General features: G+C 33.0%; 1 protein-coding gene across 9 annotated transcripts in view; it reads left to right on the forward strand.

Moving 5' to 3' along the window:
• LOC126857561 (peripheral plasma membrane protein CASK) overlaps positions 1-24891 on the forward strand; it is a 156093-nt gene that overhangs the window by 40695 nt on the left and 90507 nt on the right. Inside the window, exon 1 of one of the 9 annotated variants that reach the window (XM_050607131.1) lies at positions 19388-20475. The exons of the other annotated variants lie outside the window; for them this stretch is intronic. Coding sequence (XP_050463088.1) covers positions 19696-20475 — 780 coding nt within the window. The 5' untranslated portion in view covers positions 19388-19695. Of the gene's footprint in view, positions 1-19387; positions 20476-24891 lie in introns of those variants that run through there. 9 annotated transcript variants of the gene reach the window in all.

The raw sequence follows: 24891 nt of genomic DNA on the forward strand, positions 1-24891 counted from the left end.
TCATTTGTTCGAGCGTTAAACACGAATTGAATCAGGCAATTAAGTAAGACAGTTTTAACCGTGAACTGCATAAAACAGGAGGCAATTTTACTACTTTAGAGGTAAATATTATATTGACTACTTTATCTGACCCGAGTGTAGTCGATAATAATTACAACTGCTTTGTTTAAAAAATAGAAAGAGAATGAAAATATTTCTAGAGAAAACAATTTGTGTGTAATGCTTTTTCGTAATATTCAAAAATTATGTTTTGTATAACAGCCTGAAGATTATTTTTGACAGCGCATTGAAATTAATAGTTATGCCACTATATACGGGATGCTTGCAGAATATCGGTGGTATTTTATAAATTCTCTATTTTTGAATATTATTTATTTACCGCTCGCGCTAAGATAAAACTTACGATGCAATTTAATTTTATGGTATATGCTATATATTTTAAAAAATATTTTCCGTGGTAAGGTTTACGTGCCAATTCTAATCTTATACGAGATATAAACAGCATTTTCTATTTATTAGAAAATAGACTTGTACGTCACGTACAAGAACTAACTTTCTACTTTGTGAGAAAAATTACTAGTTCATAACATCAATGGTAGTACGGATAAGTACGCCGTATGACTTTGCACGTACAAAGAACAACTCGTAAAGAAAAGGTGATTGCTTTTGAGACACTGCCAATCTCATAAAAAGCTACATTTGGAAACTTAGTCTTGACCGACACGAAGAAAAGGGTGAGAAAGTGGTGCGAAAAGAGAGGGAGAGAGGCATTGCGGAATAAAAATTTAAGAAAATGGAAGTCTAAAAGTACATGTAAGTGCATGAGGACAGTAGTGAAAATACACGACGATGGAAATTTCGAATAGACGTTGGAAAGGAAAAGGGAAATGTATTTCGACCGCGACGTTTAGTTCATACCAATCTTTTTGCAAAAAATTGCTATCTCGATATGGAGTATCTTGTTTGAATAATAAGCAATGAATATGAATTGAAAAAAAAATTATACAATTGCAATTCGGATTTAATTACGTTTAGAAATACAGAGCGATCAATTTAAAAAAAAATCAAAAGAAAACTTTTCTCTTTCTTTGCTAATATTTTTTTTTAAGAGGAACAAACTGCTTCTGCTCTTGTTATAAAACTGTTTTAAAATGACATTGATGTTGTACACAATTTTTAACTTGCATTTTAACTATATTTCACTTTAATATGTAAGTGGCGCGTTTTATCTTGAGGGTATTACGCGCAAATATCGATATATAGCACTAGTTTTGAGCATCAAGAGAGATTGAGGATATATATAATATTTTACCAGGCTACTTTGTATTCAAGACGAACATGTCTCTTTCGAATCCCAAACATTTCACTGTCTATATTGATCCTCGATGAACCCTTGGACGCAGTGCGTCCTGGATTTGGCTAAGTAAATTTCTTTTAGTCTGCTCATTTCCGTGCCTTAATCGCTACTCATTTCACGTTACATCTCAAATTAGAGCCAAGTCGTTGGCAAGATCCAAGGAAACTTCTCGGTAGATGTCTAGTGATTTGCCGGGCGATAATCCAGCGAGTCTTATGAGATTCTTAAAATTGGCCGGAAATTTCTTCAACGTTTCACTTTATATCTACCACTTTTATTCTATATATTTCGTTTGGAAAAATAAGATATTTGAGATAAAATATTTTTTAGAATGGCTACCTTCTATGAAAACTCAAAGAAATTTTATTTTTTGGCTAAGTCATAATAATTAAGTTACATGTTTTTCCTTTAATATTAAATATTAGCCTTCTCTTTCTTTTCATATTACATTATGGACATTATATCAATTAAATCTAGAAATAAATTATTTCAACATTTTATGTGCATGTATTTTAATCTCGAGATTAGAGTAAATGCAATAATAAAGTACATTTATTTGCTTCTAAGCATTATAATTACAATCATAATTCTCTCACATATAAACAATGATTTATGCTTGGGCATATCTATGCGGTTGTATTATATTAATTCTCTTTAATACACGTTGGTATACGTTGGTATCGAGTTCTCTGTTTCAAATTACCATTTCACACAATGCGAATTATCATTTAATTATACATGGAAAATCACAAAACATATCGAAATACGCGATTATTTTTCTAATATTTTAATGTTTCTTGATATATATTTTTTTTTACATTGTCATTTATTGCGTCAATATATAGTTAACTCTTCAAGCGATTCAATCATTTATTCACGTTTTTTAACGCTGTTATACGCGGTTGCATTTCATAAATACAAAAGTTATTTTTAACTGATTGATAAAAGTATGTCAATTTCCCATAATTTGCTTTTATAAAATTCATGCTGCGTACAAGTTATAGTTTCATCATAATTTTAAAGTGCAGTTAGACGTAGCAGGTAATCCCGAAATTTCAGCATGTTTAAAATGATAGCCTCGTTGTATCCTGCTGTTGGATTTCACGCGGAAATAATTTACGAACTTTGCACTTTCTCAGCATCACTTTATGTGGCTTTAACGGATTGCAGTTGCATACAGGTCTTTATTTCTACCCGCGCGATTCTCGTGATCTTCTTGTTTGCATAAAACTATGTTGTACGTAGATATATGCTGAAGACATTAGAAGTCCGCATGTGGCAATTTGGTGTTCACGCTGCATGCTAGTTAGCATTAAGGCAAAAGTCATGATATTCAGAGTGAGACAAGCCGGTACGAGATAGAGTCGCTAACCTGCTTGCACGCTCCAGTTCTGACTCAGAATATAATCTCACACAGTTAGATATTAACGCTAATTACTAGTTATTTGCATCTCAAATAGTAAACAATGTTTAACGCGGAGCGAACTCACGATTGCGTGACAAACGAAACGGTTTCTAGAAAGCACGTTCGAGATTTGTCAATAATTACCTAACTTTAGAATTTAATCATATTTTTTATACGAATAAATGCACATTCGATTAAACGTATTTTTCATCGCCGAGAAACGAGACCGAAAAATTTGATTTCGTTCGCATGATTCGTTCGAGTGATTGCGATGGAGCAATATCCATCTCCTTTTTCGTTATTCTTAGCGTTTACACGTGGGTGAGAAAAAACAGTATTCGAAGTGAAAGGGGCGAATTTTTTTGAGCGACGTGTGCGCCAACGATCGATCGCCATCGCGGTCCGAGCCGTCGAATCATCACTATGTGAACAATGTGAGCGCGGTCTGCGCTCTCCCGGCGATGACGTGCCACGCGTGAAGCTGCATCGCTATGCCGCTGCGTCCGCGCGCCACGCCGCCGCCCGTCCGATCGCCCCGCGTGACAAAGGTGACGACGACGATGTAGCCGCACGCAGGACGACGAAAACGTGCCACGCGCAACGTGCCGGCGGTGGCTGGGTGTGGAAGGTCGCGCATTTAAGGCGATGTGAGGTTCGTCATGAACCACCCCGCGACCCGGGACCCGCTTGGCTCCAGGTCGCCGGGATGCTGTTATCACACGTGGAATCCGCAATACTGTACGCCGTGCAGGATCTGTCAGAGGCCGGTCCTGAGCCTGCAGCCGTGCGTGCTGCGACGCCCGCCGGTGTCCTTCCCGCATCCGTCCGTCCGGGAGCCGGATCATCGTCAGGAGTTTCATCAGGAATCATGCCGTCACCAGGATCATTATCAAGAATATCATCGCGAGCGCGTATACGAGCGTCCTCGGCGACAGCGGTCGTTCGAAGCGCCGTCACCGCGACGTCGCGACGTTGACATCGCCGACGGCCGACCGGCCTCAAACCCTTATTATCACACTCATCCGCCGCCCGGCTCGTCGGCCGGTTATTCTCTGAATAAATCCGCGAGCGTTGTACGGCTGGGCTCATCCGGTGAATCGCTCGGTCAACGCTCTCCGGGGGCTCGCGTCCCGAAACCGCCCGGCCTTGATCAGACCCATCGATGGATCGGCGAGGAGACCAAAAGATCTTTACCTTTGCACGTTTACAAGTATTACCTCGCGCACACCAAGGAATATCGTCGGCAAAATATCCAGGTAATTATCGTTCGCGAGGTCAATGACCGGCCAACGTATTGCAAGATTAATTAACCTGGATAGTCCGTGGCACGTATCTTTTCCTCGGTTTTTAATCATATATTTATATGAATATCAAAATGCGTTTTCCTCTTTCGTCTCTTTCTTTCTCTTTCTTGTACGTGATGTAATAATTCGTGCGGTTAAAAATGCGAATTTAATTAGATGATACATTTTCTGTAATTTTGGGACATCTTCTGTGTGTAGCGTATTGATCTCTGTCGCAATTTTCGTAAAATTCGTAAAATTTGATTGAAATTAATCAAATTCGATTTACAAACGTGCGATTATTAATTCTTTTTTATTTTCTGGCGGCCGTCAGAATTTTTCATATGCTCTACATCGTGATATTGAATAGAAATAATAATAACATTTTTATCTTTTTGTTCTACATAAGAGACGAAGTGAATTATTCTTCAAATATTTCACATTTATTTTTCATTTGATTTCCAAGTAGTATAATTTTTTTTTATACGATGTATAATTGAGAATTTGATATTAAATATAAAATTACAATATTTACAATATATACAATTATCTTCGTAATACTTTTCGTAAATATAATTCATAAGATAATTTCTAAATTTATAATTTTATTATATTTTACAGTTTTACAATCCTTCTATTTTGCTACTCATCTTATTAATATTAAAAAGTTGCATATGGTTTTATTAATTTTTAAAATCCTCGTTTTACATAAAATTTTTAGTTAAAAATTTAGTTAATGAGTTTTTAATCTCTTAACAGTCGCAAAATTTATACAAGAAACTATAAAATCCGATTACATTTCAGGGATAAAAATTGTCGACATTTAAGTGATATTAGAACTTATTTTCAATTTATAAAAAAAATTTACTCTTTTTTTATTTTTACTAGGATATTGTTGGAAAAATATCAAATTAATTATCTTTTATCTAAAATTTAAATATTGGATACGTCGAGAAGGAACAAACTAATTAATCATGATTATATCGATTGCACGCTCGAGTTTTCGTGATTTAATGTTCAGACTAGCAAATGTTAGCTTTGTTAGTAGATCTCGTAGAAAAGTAGTTCAAAAAAAATTTAGAATTTTTTTCCTGTGATTGGAATGACAGATAAACAATATATCGCGCCATTATGTTATCAAAAATATTATATTTAATATTGCATTTAATGAAATATTTTGGATTACATAAGAACACGTACATTTTGTGTATTGAAGAAAAACAAACGGACAGAAAATTAATGCTGATTTTCTGTATTTCTTATTAAAGAAATGAGTAAAATTTTGTAGCGAAATTTTATATATTGTAAAATGCGTTTGAAGGCTTTAAATTTCAGCATTGACTTATTTGCTATAACCAAATATTTCAAATTCCACTTTCAATTTAATACGAAATAAACCATAATATTCGTCATCAGAAAAATATATCTAAAATATTGCTAAGGGAATAAAAAATTATGATAACGATATCTGAAAATTGGACCAAAGCATATTCAGTTGTAGTGCCTTTGCATAATAATTATCTTAATTGAAATATAGAGGACATGGAGATAAATGCGCTCTAATCATGATTACGATGGTTTAAATCGCGAGTTTATTTACGCATTATATACACAGCTGTACGTAATAAATTCACTTTATTTGTGGCGTAAACGTGATATAAAAGAAATATACTGTAATAAGCAAAGATCTGCGATGAAAATTAAATTCTGGCTAATAATTCATTCAGAGATATTCGCAAGATAAAATTTTTGTGCACGCGCATAATCTGATATATGTGAATTTATAATCATTTCATTTTTGCTAGAAAATGTGCCTTGTATATGTATGTTCTTATCAAATCTACGTTTTTATAAGTACATTTGTCGTTGCGTGTTCTGATCGTAAAATCATCGTAGCGTTATCGCTACGATATTTATAGTACGGACAAGTATTCTTGAGCCTTCTAGAGTCATTGAATATATGCGCGAGTATTGCACCTGAAATATCTCAAAGAGAAAAAGCCTGTGCAAAGGGACCGACATTTTTCGTTTGCATATTTCGTTATAAAATATAGAATACGTGATGGAATACTTCATGGATTAGAAATACAAGAGAATAAAATAATACAATTTAAGAAATATAATATTCTTTATTACATCGATTATAACGAATCCAATTATAATTATCATTATTAATGATATAACTAAATTGTTATTAATCTTTTTTACATTTCTGTAATGAGATGCAATATCTTTTTTATTTATTTGGAATTTTAGAAAATTGAGAAATGTAGAGCGCAAGCATAATTTTAACAAATTTAATGTTCAGAGATATAACGTTAACGAAGTTCTCTTGGTTGTGAAAAATTAAACTCATCCAAACCTCATTCGCTAGAATTACAGTAGCTAAACTTCCAGCTTCTCTCATGGAAATCATGTGAAAACAAATATTTTTTATGCGTAATCAACATTTCTATTTATTTTATTTCCTATTTTTAATACTTGATTACGTTGATTATTGCTAAAAATACATATTTATTTTTATATTTTAATATCTATAGATTAAAATATATGAAGATACCTCTAATAATTTATAGGCTATTAATAATGAAAGCGTGCTGATAATAAGCTGTAGGGCGACAATGTAATAATATAGAATTTTGAAGGATTTAAACATACTTCTTCTCAATTATATCAATAGCAGGCAGTATATTATTCATATTTCATAATGAATTAATTAACTATGACAGATTTTACATAAGCAGGTCAGATCACTATAGAATATTTTATTTGTCTTGAAAGCTTGAATAAAAAAGTAATTTGAGATAACATGTCTGCATCGTTTTTGCAGCAAATTAAAAACTTAGAGTATCCATTATCCGGAATTCTCGCTTGCTGCGTAAAGGATGCTCTTATAGTATTAAAAGTTATATATTATATTATATAACGCGTAAATATATAACACGCACTTATATAAATTTGCGTATATAAATCTCGTAAATATGTAGGGCAAATAAAGAGAAACGGTACAAATTTTTATTAGCAGTTTTTTTTTAATAAAAAACGAAAAAGATACTCTTATATATTTATTTACTCATACTTGTTAAGCTTCCTATTTGCAATTTCCGAGGGCAAGGAAACGGAAACCAAAATGCACGCAAATAGAATTTGAAGGATTTTTCGACTGGAGTGGGAATTTCACGCTTGCATGTGGTAGGAAGTACGATAATTTCCGGTTTCGTGAACACAGGGACTGCTTATAAGAATCTTGTAATCTCATTACACCGAAAATAAAGGCGTCGGAGATAAGAACACGTCAGTTTAGAATAATGTATAATATGTAGTGCTTAAGAAAATCATAAATGGACAGTGTGAATTTTTACTAACATTTGATCCGCGTATGTGCAATATGTTCCACGCAGGCGGCTTATGTGGAACCCCGTCGTTATAATAACTATGACTAAGGTTGCTTCGCGCAAGGAATATCAAAATAGCACTCGGTACTTTGCTTGAATATCAAATATCCCTTAAAGCCGACGTAACGAATAAGATTTCTGCTGATTTTATTGCTCTATTCCGCTTTGGATGTAAGTACATCGGGAATAACGATGTGGATCTAATGCACACGAATTTCTGATCGGGAAGAATGGAATTAAACGGCAAAAGAAGGGCGTCAGTTATATCTGTACCCAGAAATATGCTCGAAGAAGAGAAAATGACTCTATACTATATCATCGTTATAACAATAGGTCTGTCCCTTTTACGTACACTCCCTGCATTGTAGTTTTTTTCTTTTTCTTTGCTAACAGTGAGCCCGTATTTCTTTCATTTTATACATACACAAGTAAAAATATACAAAATGCAGTTACAAAGAATAACAGCAAGGTGAAAAAAATGTATGTTACGTTTTCATAAAGACTGTATAAAACTTATATAAATATATTTGTTAACAAATCTAAAATAATGTGAAGTGAAAATTTTTATGAATTATATGACTTAAACAGGAGAAGTGAAGTAGTTACTTTAAAGTGCGCAAAAAATTACACAAATTATGTCAGGAGTTTAGAATTAAATCATGACACAACAGTTTTATAAATAAAAATGGCACGTTAGCTTTTAAATGAAAGTTGCAACATTATAATTAATATGTCTATAAACGAAATATGTATATAAGGTTTTTAGAATATGAATTTAAAATTAATATATATTTTTTAAAAGAGATTAATATAATTTAAAAAATAACTACAAAAAAAGAGATAATTGTATCACAGCGGTTTTCAATTATTTCTACAATTATATTTTATTATATATATATATATATATATATATATATAAATTGTCTCTTAATATATAATTTATCATTTAACATTTTTAATTTTTTGTGCGGTTTATTTAAACAATTATTTATTTATAACAAACTGTCTTTAACGAAATGTACAGGTTGACAGCAATATTTAATTTTTATGATACATTGCTGTATGATGTGTATTTATACACGCATACTGGACATTAAATTATTCTCAATGTGTCCAATTCATCTGACATTTGTTGACGCATGTAGCGTCAAAAAAGTTAATATCATAGAATATAAATGCATGTTTTTAGGTACAAATCCAATCTACATAACTTTACTTAACAGAAGTAACATAATAGATAGCTAAAAATATACAGCTAAAAAATTGTAGCAAATATAAATCTTGAAGAATAATGTTTTTATTGCGTGCATTTTAATTGACATGCTACTTATCAATTCGAAATTTATAGAAAGAGAGTGTAAAAAAAAACAAGTATGTTTATATTTTTTTTAGAAATTTTGAGAGTTTATATCAAGCGTCTCGCGTATCAGGACGTATTTCTCGCTTCAAAAATTTTGCTCGAATGAAAATCACAAAGGGTATCTCACTTGATATATTTATGTTACCTCCGAGTTTATGGTCTCATTTATGCTAAGGAATGAACATTTATTTTACCACTGATGGACCATACGGCGTCAAACTTTGCTTTGCAAAGCCGATTTTATGACTTTCACTTATAGTTAGCTGTAAAACAATTTATGAACGTTATAATTGATTACAGCATAATGCTTTAACAGATTTGTACATTAATTAAAGTATGATTATCATAAATTTCGCTGTATGGCTTATATTGTGTCTAATTCAACTTTGTGAACGATAAATATAAAATGAATTATAACAAATTCTTTTTAGACTTGCTCAATTAAAACGTAATGAGGATGAGCCTATATAGAAATCCTTGTAGAATAAATATAATTGCAATTTTATTGTTTTCTAAAAATTTAAATCTATTAGACTTTTAAATATAATGTAATCTAATATTGTAGATGAAAAAAGGAAATCGAGTTTATATGATCATTTTTGGCAAGATACAAATTGCTAATTACAAACAGTTTATTTAAAAAATACATATGTCCAGTAATCTAATAAATTAAAATTGAGTTTTGTTTATGCATGTTATATATATATATAGAGAGAGAGAGAGAGAGAGAGGGGAGGGGGAAGAAAAAGAGACTTCAGATATAGAAGAATTATAAATGATTGTGTGTATAAACAATATGCGATAAGACGTCTACGAATTCATGATACGCAATTGTCAAACTAATAACGCGTATGGCAATAGAGTATTACAAGTGCATACTTTGACAAGATTACGAAAGCCGTAATTAAATTTTCCAGTGTAAGGAACACACAAACATCGTTCGTTGTTCCAATTATTGATGTTGAACGGTAGCTGCGGGTCTGACTGTTGATTCATTACTTGCCAACCTAAATGCGACCTGTTTGTTGCAACATTAATTCTCGTTGCAGCGAATTTCACCTGCCCTTCGGACGTGAAAATTAGGCCAGTTGGTACCGCATATAAATTAGATGTAGATATGTTATTAGATGAATGACACGTGTCCCCGAATGCTTTGAAAATTGAATAGAATGGCGTAGTTTTAGTCGCGAGGGTTACTTAATTTTTTATCATTTCTATAAAAATATTTTTTAAACCTTATGCTTGCATATTACAATTATTCTGAAATATTTTATTTTTATTTTGCAGGTAAGTGAAGTCATCTTTCGAAAATTTATTTGCAAGGTATTCCCTCTCCTCGTGTAAAAATAGGTAAAAAAATATATTTTTATTATTTTTCCTTTCCTTTTAAAAGTAATATTGCTCACATATATTATGCTGCTGTTTTTAAGTCGAATCTTTTAAATATAACTACATCAACTGATTTTATTAAGTTCGTATTAACATACTTTGTAGTGACTACTATTAAAACAGCAGCATTTATTGTCAACATTTAATGTATGCGAACGATTGACATGGAAACTTGCATTCATTCTATTTTACTTTGTTTATTTAATGAATTTATCTTATCGCGTTCTCCCTCTTCATTATATTTTTACTTTTAATTAAATATATAATATCTAATTGAAATATTAAGAGCTCTATCCGCGCATATAACTTATTTATGTTAAATTTATTATTGTTAATATTGAACTCTCCGTAATTTAAAATCCATTGAAATTCCCGTGATCGATGATGGCTTTCCGATAACGTTTGACATTTGCATGCTCAGCTCTTTTAATAAAGTGCAATTAGAATTTTGCAATAATCTCGCGTTATTTCATAGTACGATATTTTTTATCGAAACATTTACTCGCAATTAGATAAGAGATGAGTTGTGCTTTAAGAGCATGACGATGCTAAAAAGTGTTAGATCAATCGCTTTTATGAATATAAAATTTAGTATATTTGCAAACAATATAGCTTTATACTAACATAATTAAAATATTTATGAGGATAATATAATTGCTATAGAGCTAAAATTAGTTCTTGAATTATTATTATTTTTATGCTGTTTTTTTATTACAAATGATTTATATGCTATACGCTAAAGAATATTTATACATATACAAAACTATATGTTTAAAGCTATCCGCTATTTCTATTAGCGATCGATATTCAGATACGTTGATTAGAAGATCATACGCTAATTACGTAGAAGAGAGAATATAGATATAATGAAACTAGGCACGCCTTTGATATCTTTAATAAAATATTAATTGCTATTCTCTTTCTCTACGGATTAATACCGGGATGCTGTTGGAACTCTCTATGTTAAATATTTCACGTGCTCGTTCGCTCAAACGTTTTAATGTGATTGTATGAGTCGCGTCAGATTTTCGTTCCATGCAAAAGTAATCGCGATTGCTCATAATGCGTCGAACGAACATCAGTAACATAAGTCAGACGATACATGATAACTTTAACGGACACGATGTACCGATTATTCCGTATTTTTTTCGCCCGCTCATAATAATTTGCGCCCCTCATTTCCCTCTTATTAATAATTTCGAGCGCTATGCATAGATACTATGTGCACTGCACGTTGGTTGCAGCCGCGGTCAATGCGCGGGTAATCGTCGCACGGAGCGTCAATGATTAAAAGCGGAAGCAGACGGTAATTGAATTACAATGAGATTCAATTTATTAGGGTTATCAATTATTGATTGACCTTTGAATTATATTCGTCGCGCGAGGTCCTGCAAAAAGACCGTCGTAAATCATTGCGCTGCCCCATTTAAATGAACCACGAGCTGGTCCGCGGCGGTGTTCGTGTTTGAAAATTCTTGATAAAATAAATGACGAAGAATAAAATATAGGGGGGACGAGAAAAATTGTGCACTTTAACCTAGCGTGGTATGGAAAATGTAAGAGGAAAATATGGCATAGCACATTGTGCGTTACGCTCGCATAGGAACAAAACGAAAGCAACGATATCTCCGAAACGCACGTTAAAACGACCGAATGTAAACACGGGCAGCATGACATAACTAGAAAGTGCTTTGTTTATCTCGTGAAACATACTTTTGTGTCATGAAGAGCAGTTTTAATCATTTATCTTAATTTCACTTCTTTTTCAGTTCTCCTCTGTTTCTCAATTTTTCTTATAACAAGAAATAATAATAAAAAAATTATTTCTATATTTTTTCATATTTTTTAGTGGTCATATAAAATAATACAATTAAATTTTTACAGAGAATATTTAGAAAAAATAAATCTAATTAGTATTCTTGGGAATTTCACGTTGCAAACTCATTTTTATAAACGCGCAAAAACGCACATAACATTAAATTAGAACGCATATCGCGAGACAATCAATATTTGAATTCGTTGTCCTTATATATTTTCTAATTAAATGGCATCTATGTGCTAAATATGTCGCAACTGTGTGAAGGATGAACTAGGTAAAAACGTGTTAATTCACTTCTCGAGCTTTTAGCTAGAAAACGCTAGTATTTATGTATGCGGACTTACGGTGCCAATTACTAAGTTGAACTTGGCAAAGTTTCTAGAACACATTATGTATCACTAATGTCCGATACGATGAGAAACTGCACAAAAATTTGCGGACTACCACAAATTATAGATAAATTATTTGTTTATGACACATATTCGCATGATAATTTCGTAAAGTTACACGTTTCCCATGATTAGAAAAATTTAAAAAACATTGAAAGTTCTCTTATTCCATTGTGCGGAAAGATTGATGTACTTTTCATTCTTGAGATGACAATGGAGATCATCATATACCGAAAGTTCTTCCTCTCTGATTTTTAACAATTGTCAAGGGAGCATTCCTTTCTTTTATACCGGAATATCGCCCGCGGATTTAATTGCTCTTCTTTCTCTTCATCGTTCTAGAATACACTTATTTGAGTTCACAATTTCAATGGTACGGCTGTAATGGTACCATTGTATTGTGCCACCTCTTGAGTTATTTACATCTGCATTTGCAGTCTTTATTTGGTAATCTCGCAGCCTTGGATAAGGATATGATAAATCGAGGCGACACACGGAGCGACAATGCATAACAATGATATATCGCTCGCAGTAATTACAGAACGATGTCTTTGATTGAACTTATATAATCGTACGTAATTAAAACTCTCTTAATTGGCTTCAATAAGTATCTGTCTAGTTCTGGAGCAAGAGACATTTCTTTTTGCCGTGCCGTCGTCTTTCTCTCGATGTTTACACGTAAAATAGTATAAGCTCTCGCGTATCCATCTTTCCTTATTACTTCTTCTTTGAAAGCGAGACGAAGACGTGCACGATCGATCGCGTCATTAATCTTCGACGAGTGCAACTCTAAGTTCTCCCTCGCGTATGTTCACGCGCGTGTATCGCCTACCAATACATGTACTTTTGTCCGTCATTATTATAGCGATGTTGAATTGCTTCTTGTAGCGTTGACATCGCGAAATGTAAATAAATCTATATTTTAAAGAATAGAATCAGAATTGATCGGTGTGCATTCGAAATGTCTTATCGTCGAAAAGTTTCAAAGTTGAAAGAACGAAGATCTTCAGAACAATATTAAACTTTCCTTCTTTTATACGTAAATAATACATTCTTTACAAAAGATCTGATTTTTCGAAACTTCGCATTTGGCTATGAAACAAATAGATATTTGGGACAGATTGTGTTTTTACTTACGTCACTATCTTCAATAATAACTATATATTTTAAGCTGGGCATAGTTCTTAAGAGTTTCCTTAAAGTTTTTCTGGATATAATCTTTTACTTCCTTACTATTTAAGAGTTTGAAATAACTGATTGATGTTACTAGACTGGAAAAATAAATACTTTAAAGCAAATTATTCGGAAACTAAGAAGGAAGATAGATTTACGTATAAAAACTAGTCAAAATCTTTGTGATTATTGTAATTTTTTATTTTATTTTTTATTTTATTAATTATTGATTTGCAGAATGAAACTGCTTTAAACTGCATAATTACAAATATTATTAATTTAAAAGATATTATTTTATATTATGATAAGAGTTCATTATATAATGTAAATTTATACGAATTTTGATTAATCGCTGATAAAAATCTATATAAATCTTTATAAATGACTTTGTCATTTAACTTAAATTACCGGTAACTAATGGTTCCGTAGTCCGAATGAAGACTATTATTTTTACTGGCTTGATCGCCATATGACATTACTATACAAGCCACAGAACTAAATCGAAAATCGTTCGCCTCCCTAGATATTTAATGTGTATTTGATTGCGCGCGTATTTTACTGTGAAGTGACGTGATGAGAAATAGATGAATATTCGTGAAATTGCTAATTGAAGAGTGTCTGAATTTTTCAAGCCAACAGTTCTATGTAATATATAGAAACTTATAATAATTATTAAATTTAATAAAACTATATCTTTTACAAATTTAATATAAGAATTTTTTATTAGAAATATAGTAGTTAATTTAATTTTAATTCTTTGCTAAAATATATTATAAAAAGTTAGTTTTACGAGAAACACAGAAAATAATTGTCTATAATAAATATTTTGTGCAGTAGCTTTGAAAGTTTTACAAGAGAATAATTAATTGGCCTTTTAGGCTCTAATTATTTAGAGTTTATAGAAATAATTGTTTTAATAATTTTTTCATTTTTCAAATTTTGTCATTTGTTAAAATAATTTTCTTTTAAAATAATATCTTTTTATAATAAATTTATATATTTTTTTTATGCTAATAAAAAGTAATTATTTGCATAATATGATAATTGAGTTTGGCTTATTTATTGCTAATTTAGCTTTTCATGATTAAGACACGTGAAAATAAGGGATAAAATGATGGCCGTAATAAATGAAGATAATTTGCAAAGGCCGAGTTCAGATATTTCTGAAAGCGAGAAGTTCTTAAAGTTATTAATTAAACACAGATTAAAGTTAGTCGTGTTCTCGCATTAAAGTTTGGAATACTGTAAAAAGTTTGAAATAAGTACCAACTGGAAGATTAAAGAATACATGCCATCGCATTTCGTCTTTTGCAAAAGACAGCTTTTAATATTTTGGATTATACTGGGATAACTATGTGACTTGCTAATTTAATTTATTGCATTACTTTGATAGAGGGATTATCTGTTGAAAAATATGAGAAATGTCGAACACATAAACGTCTATGCTTTGTATTTTTGACAGAAATAAATTCGATATTAGATATTCGTTTATGGAAATTTTGATGTATGTATAGAAGTAAGCATAAAGAGATATTAATATTTTATGATGGCGCGGGAGATATAGAGTTATAGAGCAAAGGCGAAGAGACGTTGTCTTTGTATAAAAGCGTGTAAAATAATGTTAATGCGATGTATAAGTAGATATTAATAAGGCTTCTTTATGACGTAAAATGTATAAGATTTAAGAATTTACAATAACGTGAGATAATATTTGCAAAAATTTTTTAAAACTTTACTTATCACATCTTCTTACGAAGATTTTAAAAATATATAAACATTATTAAAAGCTACTTATACAATATAATTCCTATAAATTATAGGAACTGAGTAAAATGCTGAATCACTTGACTAAAAACGTACAGTAGTAAAAACCCGGTTTGGTCAGACATTCCTTACTACAAACACTTACTATAAAGATTTACAGACGTAGGATCATCATTGGGTCACTTATATCATTATAAATAAATTATTTTATTGATTAATTAAATAATATTATTTTATAATTAAAAAGTTATTTATTTATCATAGATTTGTCTATAGATTATTTTTAATAACTTACTTTTCACTAAATATTTTTGTATTACGCAAATGACCCAGCGTCAATCTTCTCTATATATTCTCTGCTTGTTATCTTTCTCTTTTTCTCATAGAGAATATAAATTTTATAAATGATAAGACTAAATTTTGGCAAGCATATCCATCTCGCAAATTGCACCAAGATCTTGTAAATAGGCCAAGGACATTTTAAGTGAGTAACATACTTGAGTGTAATTAGTAACAAAATCTTGTAGGAAATACAATGGATTACCGAGATGAATTAGAGTGTTTTGTCTTCTGAGATATAATTAACTTATACAATATTAATCACGCAAGATATTTATAATTATAATATCGCAAACTTATCAATGATTAATTTCATCGATTAAAGGCTGTGAAATAAAATTTTGATAGATTTTTTTACACATTAATAGAGCACTATTGATTACTGTAAGTCTGCTTTATGGATTTATTATATATAATGCGATTTGTGTATGCCGTATATAAATACATATTAATGATATGTGCTATGTGCACATATGATATGTGTTTAATAAATTCCGCAATCTCTCTTCAATATATATGGATCAATGAATCTCTTAAATAATTTATTTCGCGTGCGCATTGCAGTTGACAGAAGGCCGCAAAGATATAAAATTATACAATGTCAAAACGTTTTATTTACACAATAGACATTTTAATTTGATTGTACATTTTATATTGAATGTGCACAAAAATTGGAATTTTTATTTCATTTTGTTGCAAAATTTATCATGAAGATATGATAATAATTATTTCAGTAATTAGATAATCGTTATTTTATAAACAATGAAATATATTGTCTTGGATATAAAATCAGAATGCGGAAGACTTTGCGACGTAGTATTTTTTCGCTTCGCTACATCGAGATATAGGTCAACCTTCGAATGTAGGTTAATGTGTCATGCTTTCGCTGGGAAACGTAAGCGTGACCATACAAATATTATGATCAACTAGATCTATGAATTTTTAATAAACTTTGAATTTGATATATCTCAATAAATGAATAAAAAATCTTTGATTGCGTTAATATTTATTAAGGATTATGTATTTACATATAGTATATTTATAAAATAATTTAAAAAAAAAAAAAAATAGAAATGAGTTTGTATATCTGTTTGTGAAGACGCGATATTCTTCAAACTGCATATGTTTCAAACATAACAAACATCTTCAGTCAGACGGATACCCAAACTGCTCCGATTATCGTGAGTGCACCCTGTGCATGGGAAATTAGCATCGTTACCAAATGGTAACAGAATACATTTAAGGGTTACTCCACTGGTGTCAAGCGATGAATTATTCAGAATGTAGGATGTAATGGCAAATGCCTATTTAACTTGCAGCTGGAAATCCAACTTGCATCATTTCGGTTCAAAAAGGAGTGATTTGCGTAACTTTATTGTGCATTGTCCAACTAACAAGCCAATCAAATAGTATAAAATATGATATATACCATCAAGTATTATTCTTAAATGAATTCTCCATCGATCTATTCGTAACAACAATTTCTTTTTTTATCGATTATAATTACATTTTTGTATGAAGGTTTTGTATTTTGTTAGAAAAGTATTTGAAAATAATTACCAAATATTTTGTTATGCATCAACATTAAAACTAAATTTGAAAAAAAAAAAAATTTCTATTTCTAGATTGCAACTTTTTCTGCAACGATGTGTTGAATTACATGTACAAATATGAAGAAATTTGATATTATTTAAAAGTTTTGTTTGATTTTATTGTAGTTGAGTTTTATCAATATAGATTGAACATTTTTACAACTATAGCTATTCGATCATAGAAGTTTAACAAGGGGCGCGCTAATTTGTGTCGAGTGAGATGAATGTTGCGGATTGATTGTATTGTGAGTAAGGATTTGTTCGATTTGACTAAACTTTATTCTGCCAAATATCAATTTGAATGAAAAAAATGCTGTCATTCTATCAATGGTACTTTTGTTAGAATAAATTTTCGATCACTTTTTTATTTGTTCCGGATCTGAAAAATGTTATTATTATTTTGAAATTCTAAAATAATTATAGAAAATTTCTCACTTTTATCGTATAATTTTTAAAGATTTAGTAGTCAATTTAAAATTGATTTTTAAAAATACAATTTTTATTTGAGGCTTACATTAATTATAAATGGCAAATGTTACAAATTATAAATCTCTCTTCCGAAATCTTTGGTAGGAAATATCAAATTTAAACTGATCAATGAATGTGTCATTAAAAAATAATGCGATCAAAGTCAGAATGCTCTCTGTGTATTGCTCGATATGTCTCGATCAAACATACATTTCCCCGTATATATTTATAAAATATTTGTTAGCATAGTTTTTTCGATCGATACTAAGAAATATCACTCAATCATGTAGGGGAACACTCGTCTTTTATATATTATTCAGATTGGGATCATGGAATCCCGAATTCAAACTAAATTATATATCAAGTCGTAGCTTTCTTCCTAGAAATTTATAAATTATTTATATCTCTTCAATACAATTATGGTCAACGGTAACTTTAACTTTTAGACTTTTTCAGTCTCTTTGTAAGTGTCTCGCTTAAATAAATAATTTACTTTGTACCAACATCACAAAGATGCTTGTCATTAATTTAAATTGAAAGTTGAAGGAGAAACACAAGGAGAGTTGCACTATGACTATGTGAAAAGCTTACCTACATATATAATTAGTAGCTCTAAGAGCATTCGTTCAATGCTCAAGCGACACAGAAATTGGGGATACTATATACGGGAATGAGAGACGTAGCGTCAGGAGAGCCACCTACCCGTGAAGGAATCGATCGATCGTATTTCATTCACGCGCCTTCGGCGTATGGGACGCATGCTAGTCCCTGATATTCGGCATCCAATCATGCACATCAGCCTCTTCTGCTTTAGATCAATGCCTTGAGCTTTCGATACATTTCTCAATTTATTTTAACTTGGCTTTTTGTATAACGAAAAAAAGTATCATCGACATAAAGCAGAGAAAATTATTAAGAAAAATATTATTTGAAGGAAATAGTGAAAGGGCGCGTTGCGATGAAGAGGATGAGTAGTTTCGAATGAGAAAAGAAGAAGAGACGATAATGGTCGAATTCGGATTGTTTATGGCAAGAAGGGAAACCTGAAAGACAGTAAGAGGTAAAGGATGAAAAGCAAGAGTGGGAGATCACGGAGAGTAGGAGCGACACCTCATGAAAAAGGGAAGAAAGGGGGAATTGCGGCTGAGTTTGGAGAAGAAGTCGGTGAAACGGGGAGGAGAGAGTTGAACCGGAGGCGGTGGGTGAACATTGCGGTCCGGAGGGATGAAGGAGAGCCGCGTTGCTGTTGAGGGGTTGGTGATGCTGGCGGATGAGACATGCCAGGGTATAGAAGGGTATACGTGTGGGAGGGATGACTAGGTGGCGGGTGGGTGGCCGTCGAGGATAGTGGGTCGGTTGGTTGGTTTGCGTGGAGGGACTGCGCGGCAGTCGAGGTTCAGTGTTGGGGAGCGCGGCATCGCGATGCGTCGATTTTCCATCGCTGCCGCACTCGCACACGGCTTTTTCCGTCGTTCCAACTTTTTCTTCGTTCGCGAAACCATTGGATAGTCGACATTTCCCTTTTGTTACGCGCTTCTTGATTTATTTTTTTTTTCACACTCACGTCTTACGTTCCGCTCGTGTTCGCGTACCTCTCGGCCTCGTTCTCTTCCTCGCGTCTGTTCTCTTCTCGGATTATTTCCGCGTGCTCTTCCGTCTCGGCCGTGTTTTCTTCCTACTGTATATCACGTATATCACGCGAATCGCGCGGTCGATCTCTCTTCTGTGCTCGTTCTCGCTCGCCGATTCGAAGCGCGCCTCGCAAGGCGCACAATGTGACGCATCGTGACGTGTCAGCGACAGCGCGGATCAACCCTCGCGAGTGACAGTGCGCGACGACGCGGCGGCTGCGACGAAACGTCAATCCGTCACGTCGGCTAAGAACGGATCATGGCACCGGACAGGGCCATGTGGCTACGAGATCCGTGAGTACGAGCGCGCTAGCGACGGCTCGCTACGGCGATGGATCATCCGTACGCGGGTGGTTGGGTGCCTCAAGGTCACGGCGGCGGCGGCGGCGGAGGCGGTGGTACGGCCACGGTACCACGATGCTGGGAGAGGCCATGCCGATCGACCGATCCTTCGCCGATGCGGCCGTTCGAGCACGGCATGCGATCGACCGAGGCGATGAGATCAATGGAATCGATGAGATCGATCGATTCTGTCATACGTCAACCGCCATCTGATCCTATGCGCGCATCCGTCGAACATCATCAATCCATGAGACCGATGGAAGGAATGAGTAGATCGATGGAGCAAATCCGTACGGAACAGCCGCGATCGGTCGTTGATCATCCTGTCGCTTCATCTTCCTCGATATCGCCGGGTGCCATGGCGAGCGGCATGGATCGTCGTGTGATGCGCGCGATCGAGCATCCCTGCCGGTTGAAGGATCACGCCAGTTACGTGCACGATCACTTCGGAAGGCCTCACGAGCACGGCTGTCGTTCGGTCGAGCACGTATCGCGACTGCTGGAGCATCGGCAGCACGAAGCGCAACATCCTGGCAGACCATCGATCGAGCATTCAGCCGTACGACCGCCCATGAACTATTCCTGCAGATCTCTCGATCACGCTCCTGGACGCCCGATGCCGATGGACTGCGTGATTTTTGGCCCGCACACCCATCCACCGCCCAGACTGCCCGCAGAGAGCCCATTTCGCCTCAATTGCCCCGTGCACAGCCCCTTCCGATTCAGATTCCCAAACGGCACCGGCACTGAGTATCATTCGCACTCGCAGGTAAAGCGCATTCGCACATCCATAACATGTCATCTATTGTCCGAGTAAGATGAGAGAGATAATATTGTTCATTGCTTCTCCCTCGGAGGTTGCGCGATTTATTCCGCATATTTAAATGGACCGATAGACGTAGATGTTATAATCTCCAGGATCCACGTGCGGCTGCATAACGAACAGGGACGGCGCTTTCGATCAATTTAATAACAATTTATGAAGAGCACGCAGTATGAGAGAAAATAAACAAGTGCCTTATCACTTAATGATTTTTCGTAATTTTCTAATTATTGTTTAATAACGATAGAAAGCAAATTAATTTTTACATTGAAAGAAAGAAAGAAATAAGTAATTTATCGAATTTAATATACTTATATATTACATCATATGTATAATATCAATTTTTTCAAAGTTATGGCTTTGATTTTAGACGTGAATTATCTTAGAAATTACAAAATTAATCGCTAAGTCTGGAAGTCTTTCGAATGCTTGTTCTTAACGTTACCCTTTAAGCTAAAATTTAATGGCTATATTTATTCAAAAATATGAAGATTCTTTTCATAAATAAACGGATGTATTTTATAAGAATATTTTGCATACAAAAAAAATATACTTTTTTTAACGGAAATATTAATGGATGCATTTTATAAAAGTAGATCTTTATATTTTTTGAATAACCATGTAGTCTTTAAATGTATATATATATATATATATATATATATATATATATATATATATGTATTAATATATAAGTTAAATTATTATATAAAATCAAGCATCAAAATCTTTTTCGGGTCAACTTTATCAATGCACTTCGTCGCAATATGTTTACCGTTAAAGTCATCGTGTCGCAAAGTTTCAGATAAACCTACTTACTGTTCATTGTCAGCCCAAGTTTACAAAGCGTTTCAGTAAACATGAATCCTTTAAGGCGAAAGTTTAATGCAAGGATTTGGGCATATTTAATACTGAAAGCGGCGCGCTCCCATTCCTTAAATAATCTAAGTCATATGATTTTCCGGAATTAAATAATTTGAAACCTTTGAAAGATCGTAACTTTGATACGAAAGATTTTTTTTTTTTTTTTAATTAAACGCGTGCTGAACGAACGTGTGATTGATTCTCTCGTATATTCTTGAATTCTGCGAGACTTTCGCTGCTAACAAAAAATTCAGCCAACAATTGGATTCATTTTCGCGTACGAATGATAACGAAAGAACGCAAGGGAAATCCAGCCTTACATTTTATCCTAGCGTGGTAATATACTGAGGATGGTTATCGCACGTGAACCTAATTCCATTATATATGACAAGCGGAAATTTGTTTTCGTATCACTCTGGTCTTTCCACTGAAATTTTACGTAAAAATATACTCGCATATCACAGTGTTTATTTCATAAGGAAAGTGCATCATGCTCGTTTATATAGACTGTATTATTGGATCATACGAAATACGATTTGCAGTCGCATCTAGATCGAGATTGTGTTCTGAATGCAACGCACGTGCACGCGTTGCATTTAGGAAATAGTGGAAAAGCTTAGATACATTCATTTGGAAAACCAGTATGTTCAATATTAGAAAGTTAATGTCGCCGATACGCAATAGATGGATTAGATATTTTTGAAAATTCTACGAGTACGAGAAAATTGCTCCGAATCTCTTTTAAATTAAATTTCTCGATGTATTTCATCGACGTATTTATGAGCTAATTTGGAAGAGTCTTGTATAAGACAAGTAGAGAAAGAGAGAGAGAGAGAGAGAGAGAAATGTTAATTTCATTGTTCTGAAATATCGCGATGGAGAAATGAATGGAGTTTAAATGTGTAGTTTCCGAGTTTTGTATGAATGGATTGCATGAAAGCTTACTTAGATTTCCTGCATTTTTATGGATATCAGATTATTACGATTGTTATATTTTACTAAAAGTCTAGCTGTGCTGGATAGAAAAAAAAAAAAAAAACGATAATTATCACGTGATATTTCTACTTCTATTGTATTTGGAACTTTTCATTGGGATTTGGAATGTGATAGTACATTCATTAATAAGTGAGCGGAAGCTCATTATCTATGTAAGAGTAATATGGAATTGATTGTATTGTGCGTAGAAGATATAGATAATAGCTGGTTCGATGCAGGTTCATATCTCTGAGCTATTCCTTTGATAAATTTGCAAATGAGGTTACCTTGTAGCTGTAGCAATCGCATCTGCAAATCGCAGCTGCGAATACAACCGTACAGTTAGTTAAACCAGTCGAAGGATATAGATCCTAAATTACATTTCACGTCACGTTGCAACATTCGAAATGGTTCAGAACACAATGTGTAAGCTTCCTTCGGTGGGCATTGATCTGTGCTGAAGCACATGTATTTCGATATTTGTGTTAATAGATCAGATTGATCGTTACGTGTAAATATCTTCTCTATATCTTATAGACAATGCAATATTATATAATTAAATATATAAATAATATCTCATTACATTATATATTGCGTATATAGAATCTGTGTCTAAAATATATTTTATGAAAATATATTTTTTTGTAGATTTTTTTTTTGGATTGTTTTAATTAAATAATTAAATATTTAATTAAATAATTAAATATTCAATTAAATAATTTTTTTAATAAACATCAATGTTATATAAATAACTATTTTTAAATTATGAATAATTGAAGATTTTCTTGCGAAAAGTGATTAATTCTTTAATAATATGAAAAATTAGAGAAATTAGTTTAGAATTTTTACAATATAGAAGCAAATTCTTACTTTTTGCATATTTTAATAGCTTTACTTATAATAAATAATTAATAATATGTTATCTAATCAGTTATTATATCATCTCTATTATTTTCATAAAATGTTAATTATTTTGCAAAATAACTTCTTTCGTAAATTCTATCAATTGTAACTTTTTTTCTCCCGCAATTGTGTATACCTATATATGTGTCGTCAATATGTTTAATTAAACGAACATTCTTCATTATTCACCGTTTGGAAGTTAGGCGGTGATGTTATATTTCAGTCTTTTGTTTTATTTTCTACAAAAACGATATTTACATTTAAATTGAAATATTGTTTTTATTATGATATTTATTATTTTATTATTTATAACATAATTGTTTCTAGATTCTCAATATCAACTATTGGATTAAAAACGCGTGCGTTTTATCTTCGTTGTGTTCAACCTTTATATACACAAATTGCGACAATTTATGACAAATTCTCTACTACCGTACTTTAACCAAATGAGATATGTCAGGAATTCTCAGAACATGGAACAGCATGAAAATTTCTCAAGCTCTATGGTGAGACGGGGAGAGGGAAGCAGGGAATCCTTTAGTCTCGTGGATTGTACGAGCGTCGCCTAACGGCATCGTAATCGCGAGAGAAACCCAATTTATCAAGCCTTTCCCCTTTACTCTGCACCGTTTTTCTTTATGCCATTCCTCCCGCTTTTCCAAGCCTGGTCGACGGAGACACCGGCAACTGTCGTCGCCCTGTCTGCGACTTTTACAATGTCGCGTGGTTTACGTGCCTCCCGTACCAAAGACGATGATCTCAGACACAGAATCGACTTCCCCCTCCCGTTCGGTGCGACAGTTATTATCATCCTGCGTTTCTTTCGTCACCCTTTCTCTCGTGACGCAGATAAAGCATGACAGTTCGGGAATTCATTTTTTGCTCGATGTTTAACATCGAACAGAGATTTAAGTCCGCGTTGAACGCGAACGTGTACCACTGCAGCGATAATATTTTACGTTCCAATTTCAGTGACACGACGTGCGGTCATTGCGCTATTTATCACGATCCATTATTTGATTTCTGTACCTATGCTAGTGCATACAAATTAAATTTCCTATAAAATCTCAAAGTTTAATCGGAATGTTTGGACCCATTATGTATATGTGAAAACATTTCTTTATCTGTCACAATTATTAAGTAAAAATAGCGCATATTGCATATACATAGAAAAATTTTGAAATAGTATTTTTTTTTTTTTAAATTTCTCCTAATGATAATATTTTATTTTGATTTATTATATAGTTACGAAAAGGGGTTATATTATGGAAAACCAGATTTCACATATAGCGATGAAGGCAAAAGACATAAGAAATAATATAAAGATTAGTAAAAGCGATCCATCCGGGAATTGTTGCTGATTTACGAGCAGGTTACACCTCGCAACATTCCATTTCATTTATCTTACTTGTAGTATGTTTCCTTTATGACTGGCCATTTCACGCTTTTAACGTGAATATTTTATTTAAAAAGAGAAGAAAAATTAAGCACATAATACACATGTACGTAACATACCCTTTACAAATTATATTTTATATAATATTATTCTTAATAATTTTGTAAAAAATGTTTGACATACGAATTTGACAAGATTTATTAATGAACAAGTAAACAGCATTATTA

This window comes from Cataglyphis hispanica, chromosome 22, assembly GCF_021464435.1.
Source record: "Cataglyphis hispanica isolate Lineage 1 chromosome 22, ULB_Chis1_1.0, whole genome shotgun sequence".
Taxonomy (NCBI): domain Eukaryota; kingdom Metazoa; phylum Arthropoda; class Insecta; order Hymenoptera; family Formicidae; genus Cataglyphis; species Cataglyphis hispanica.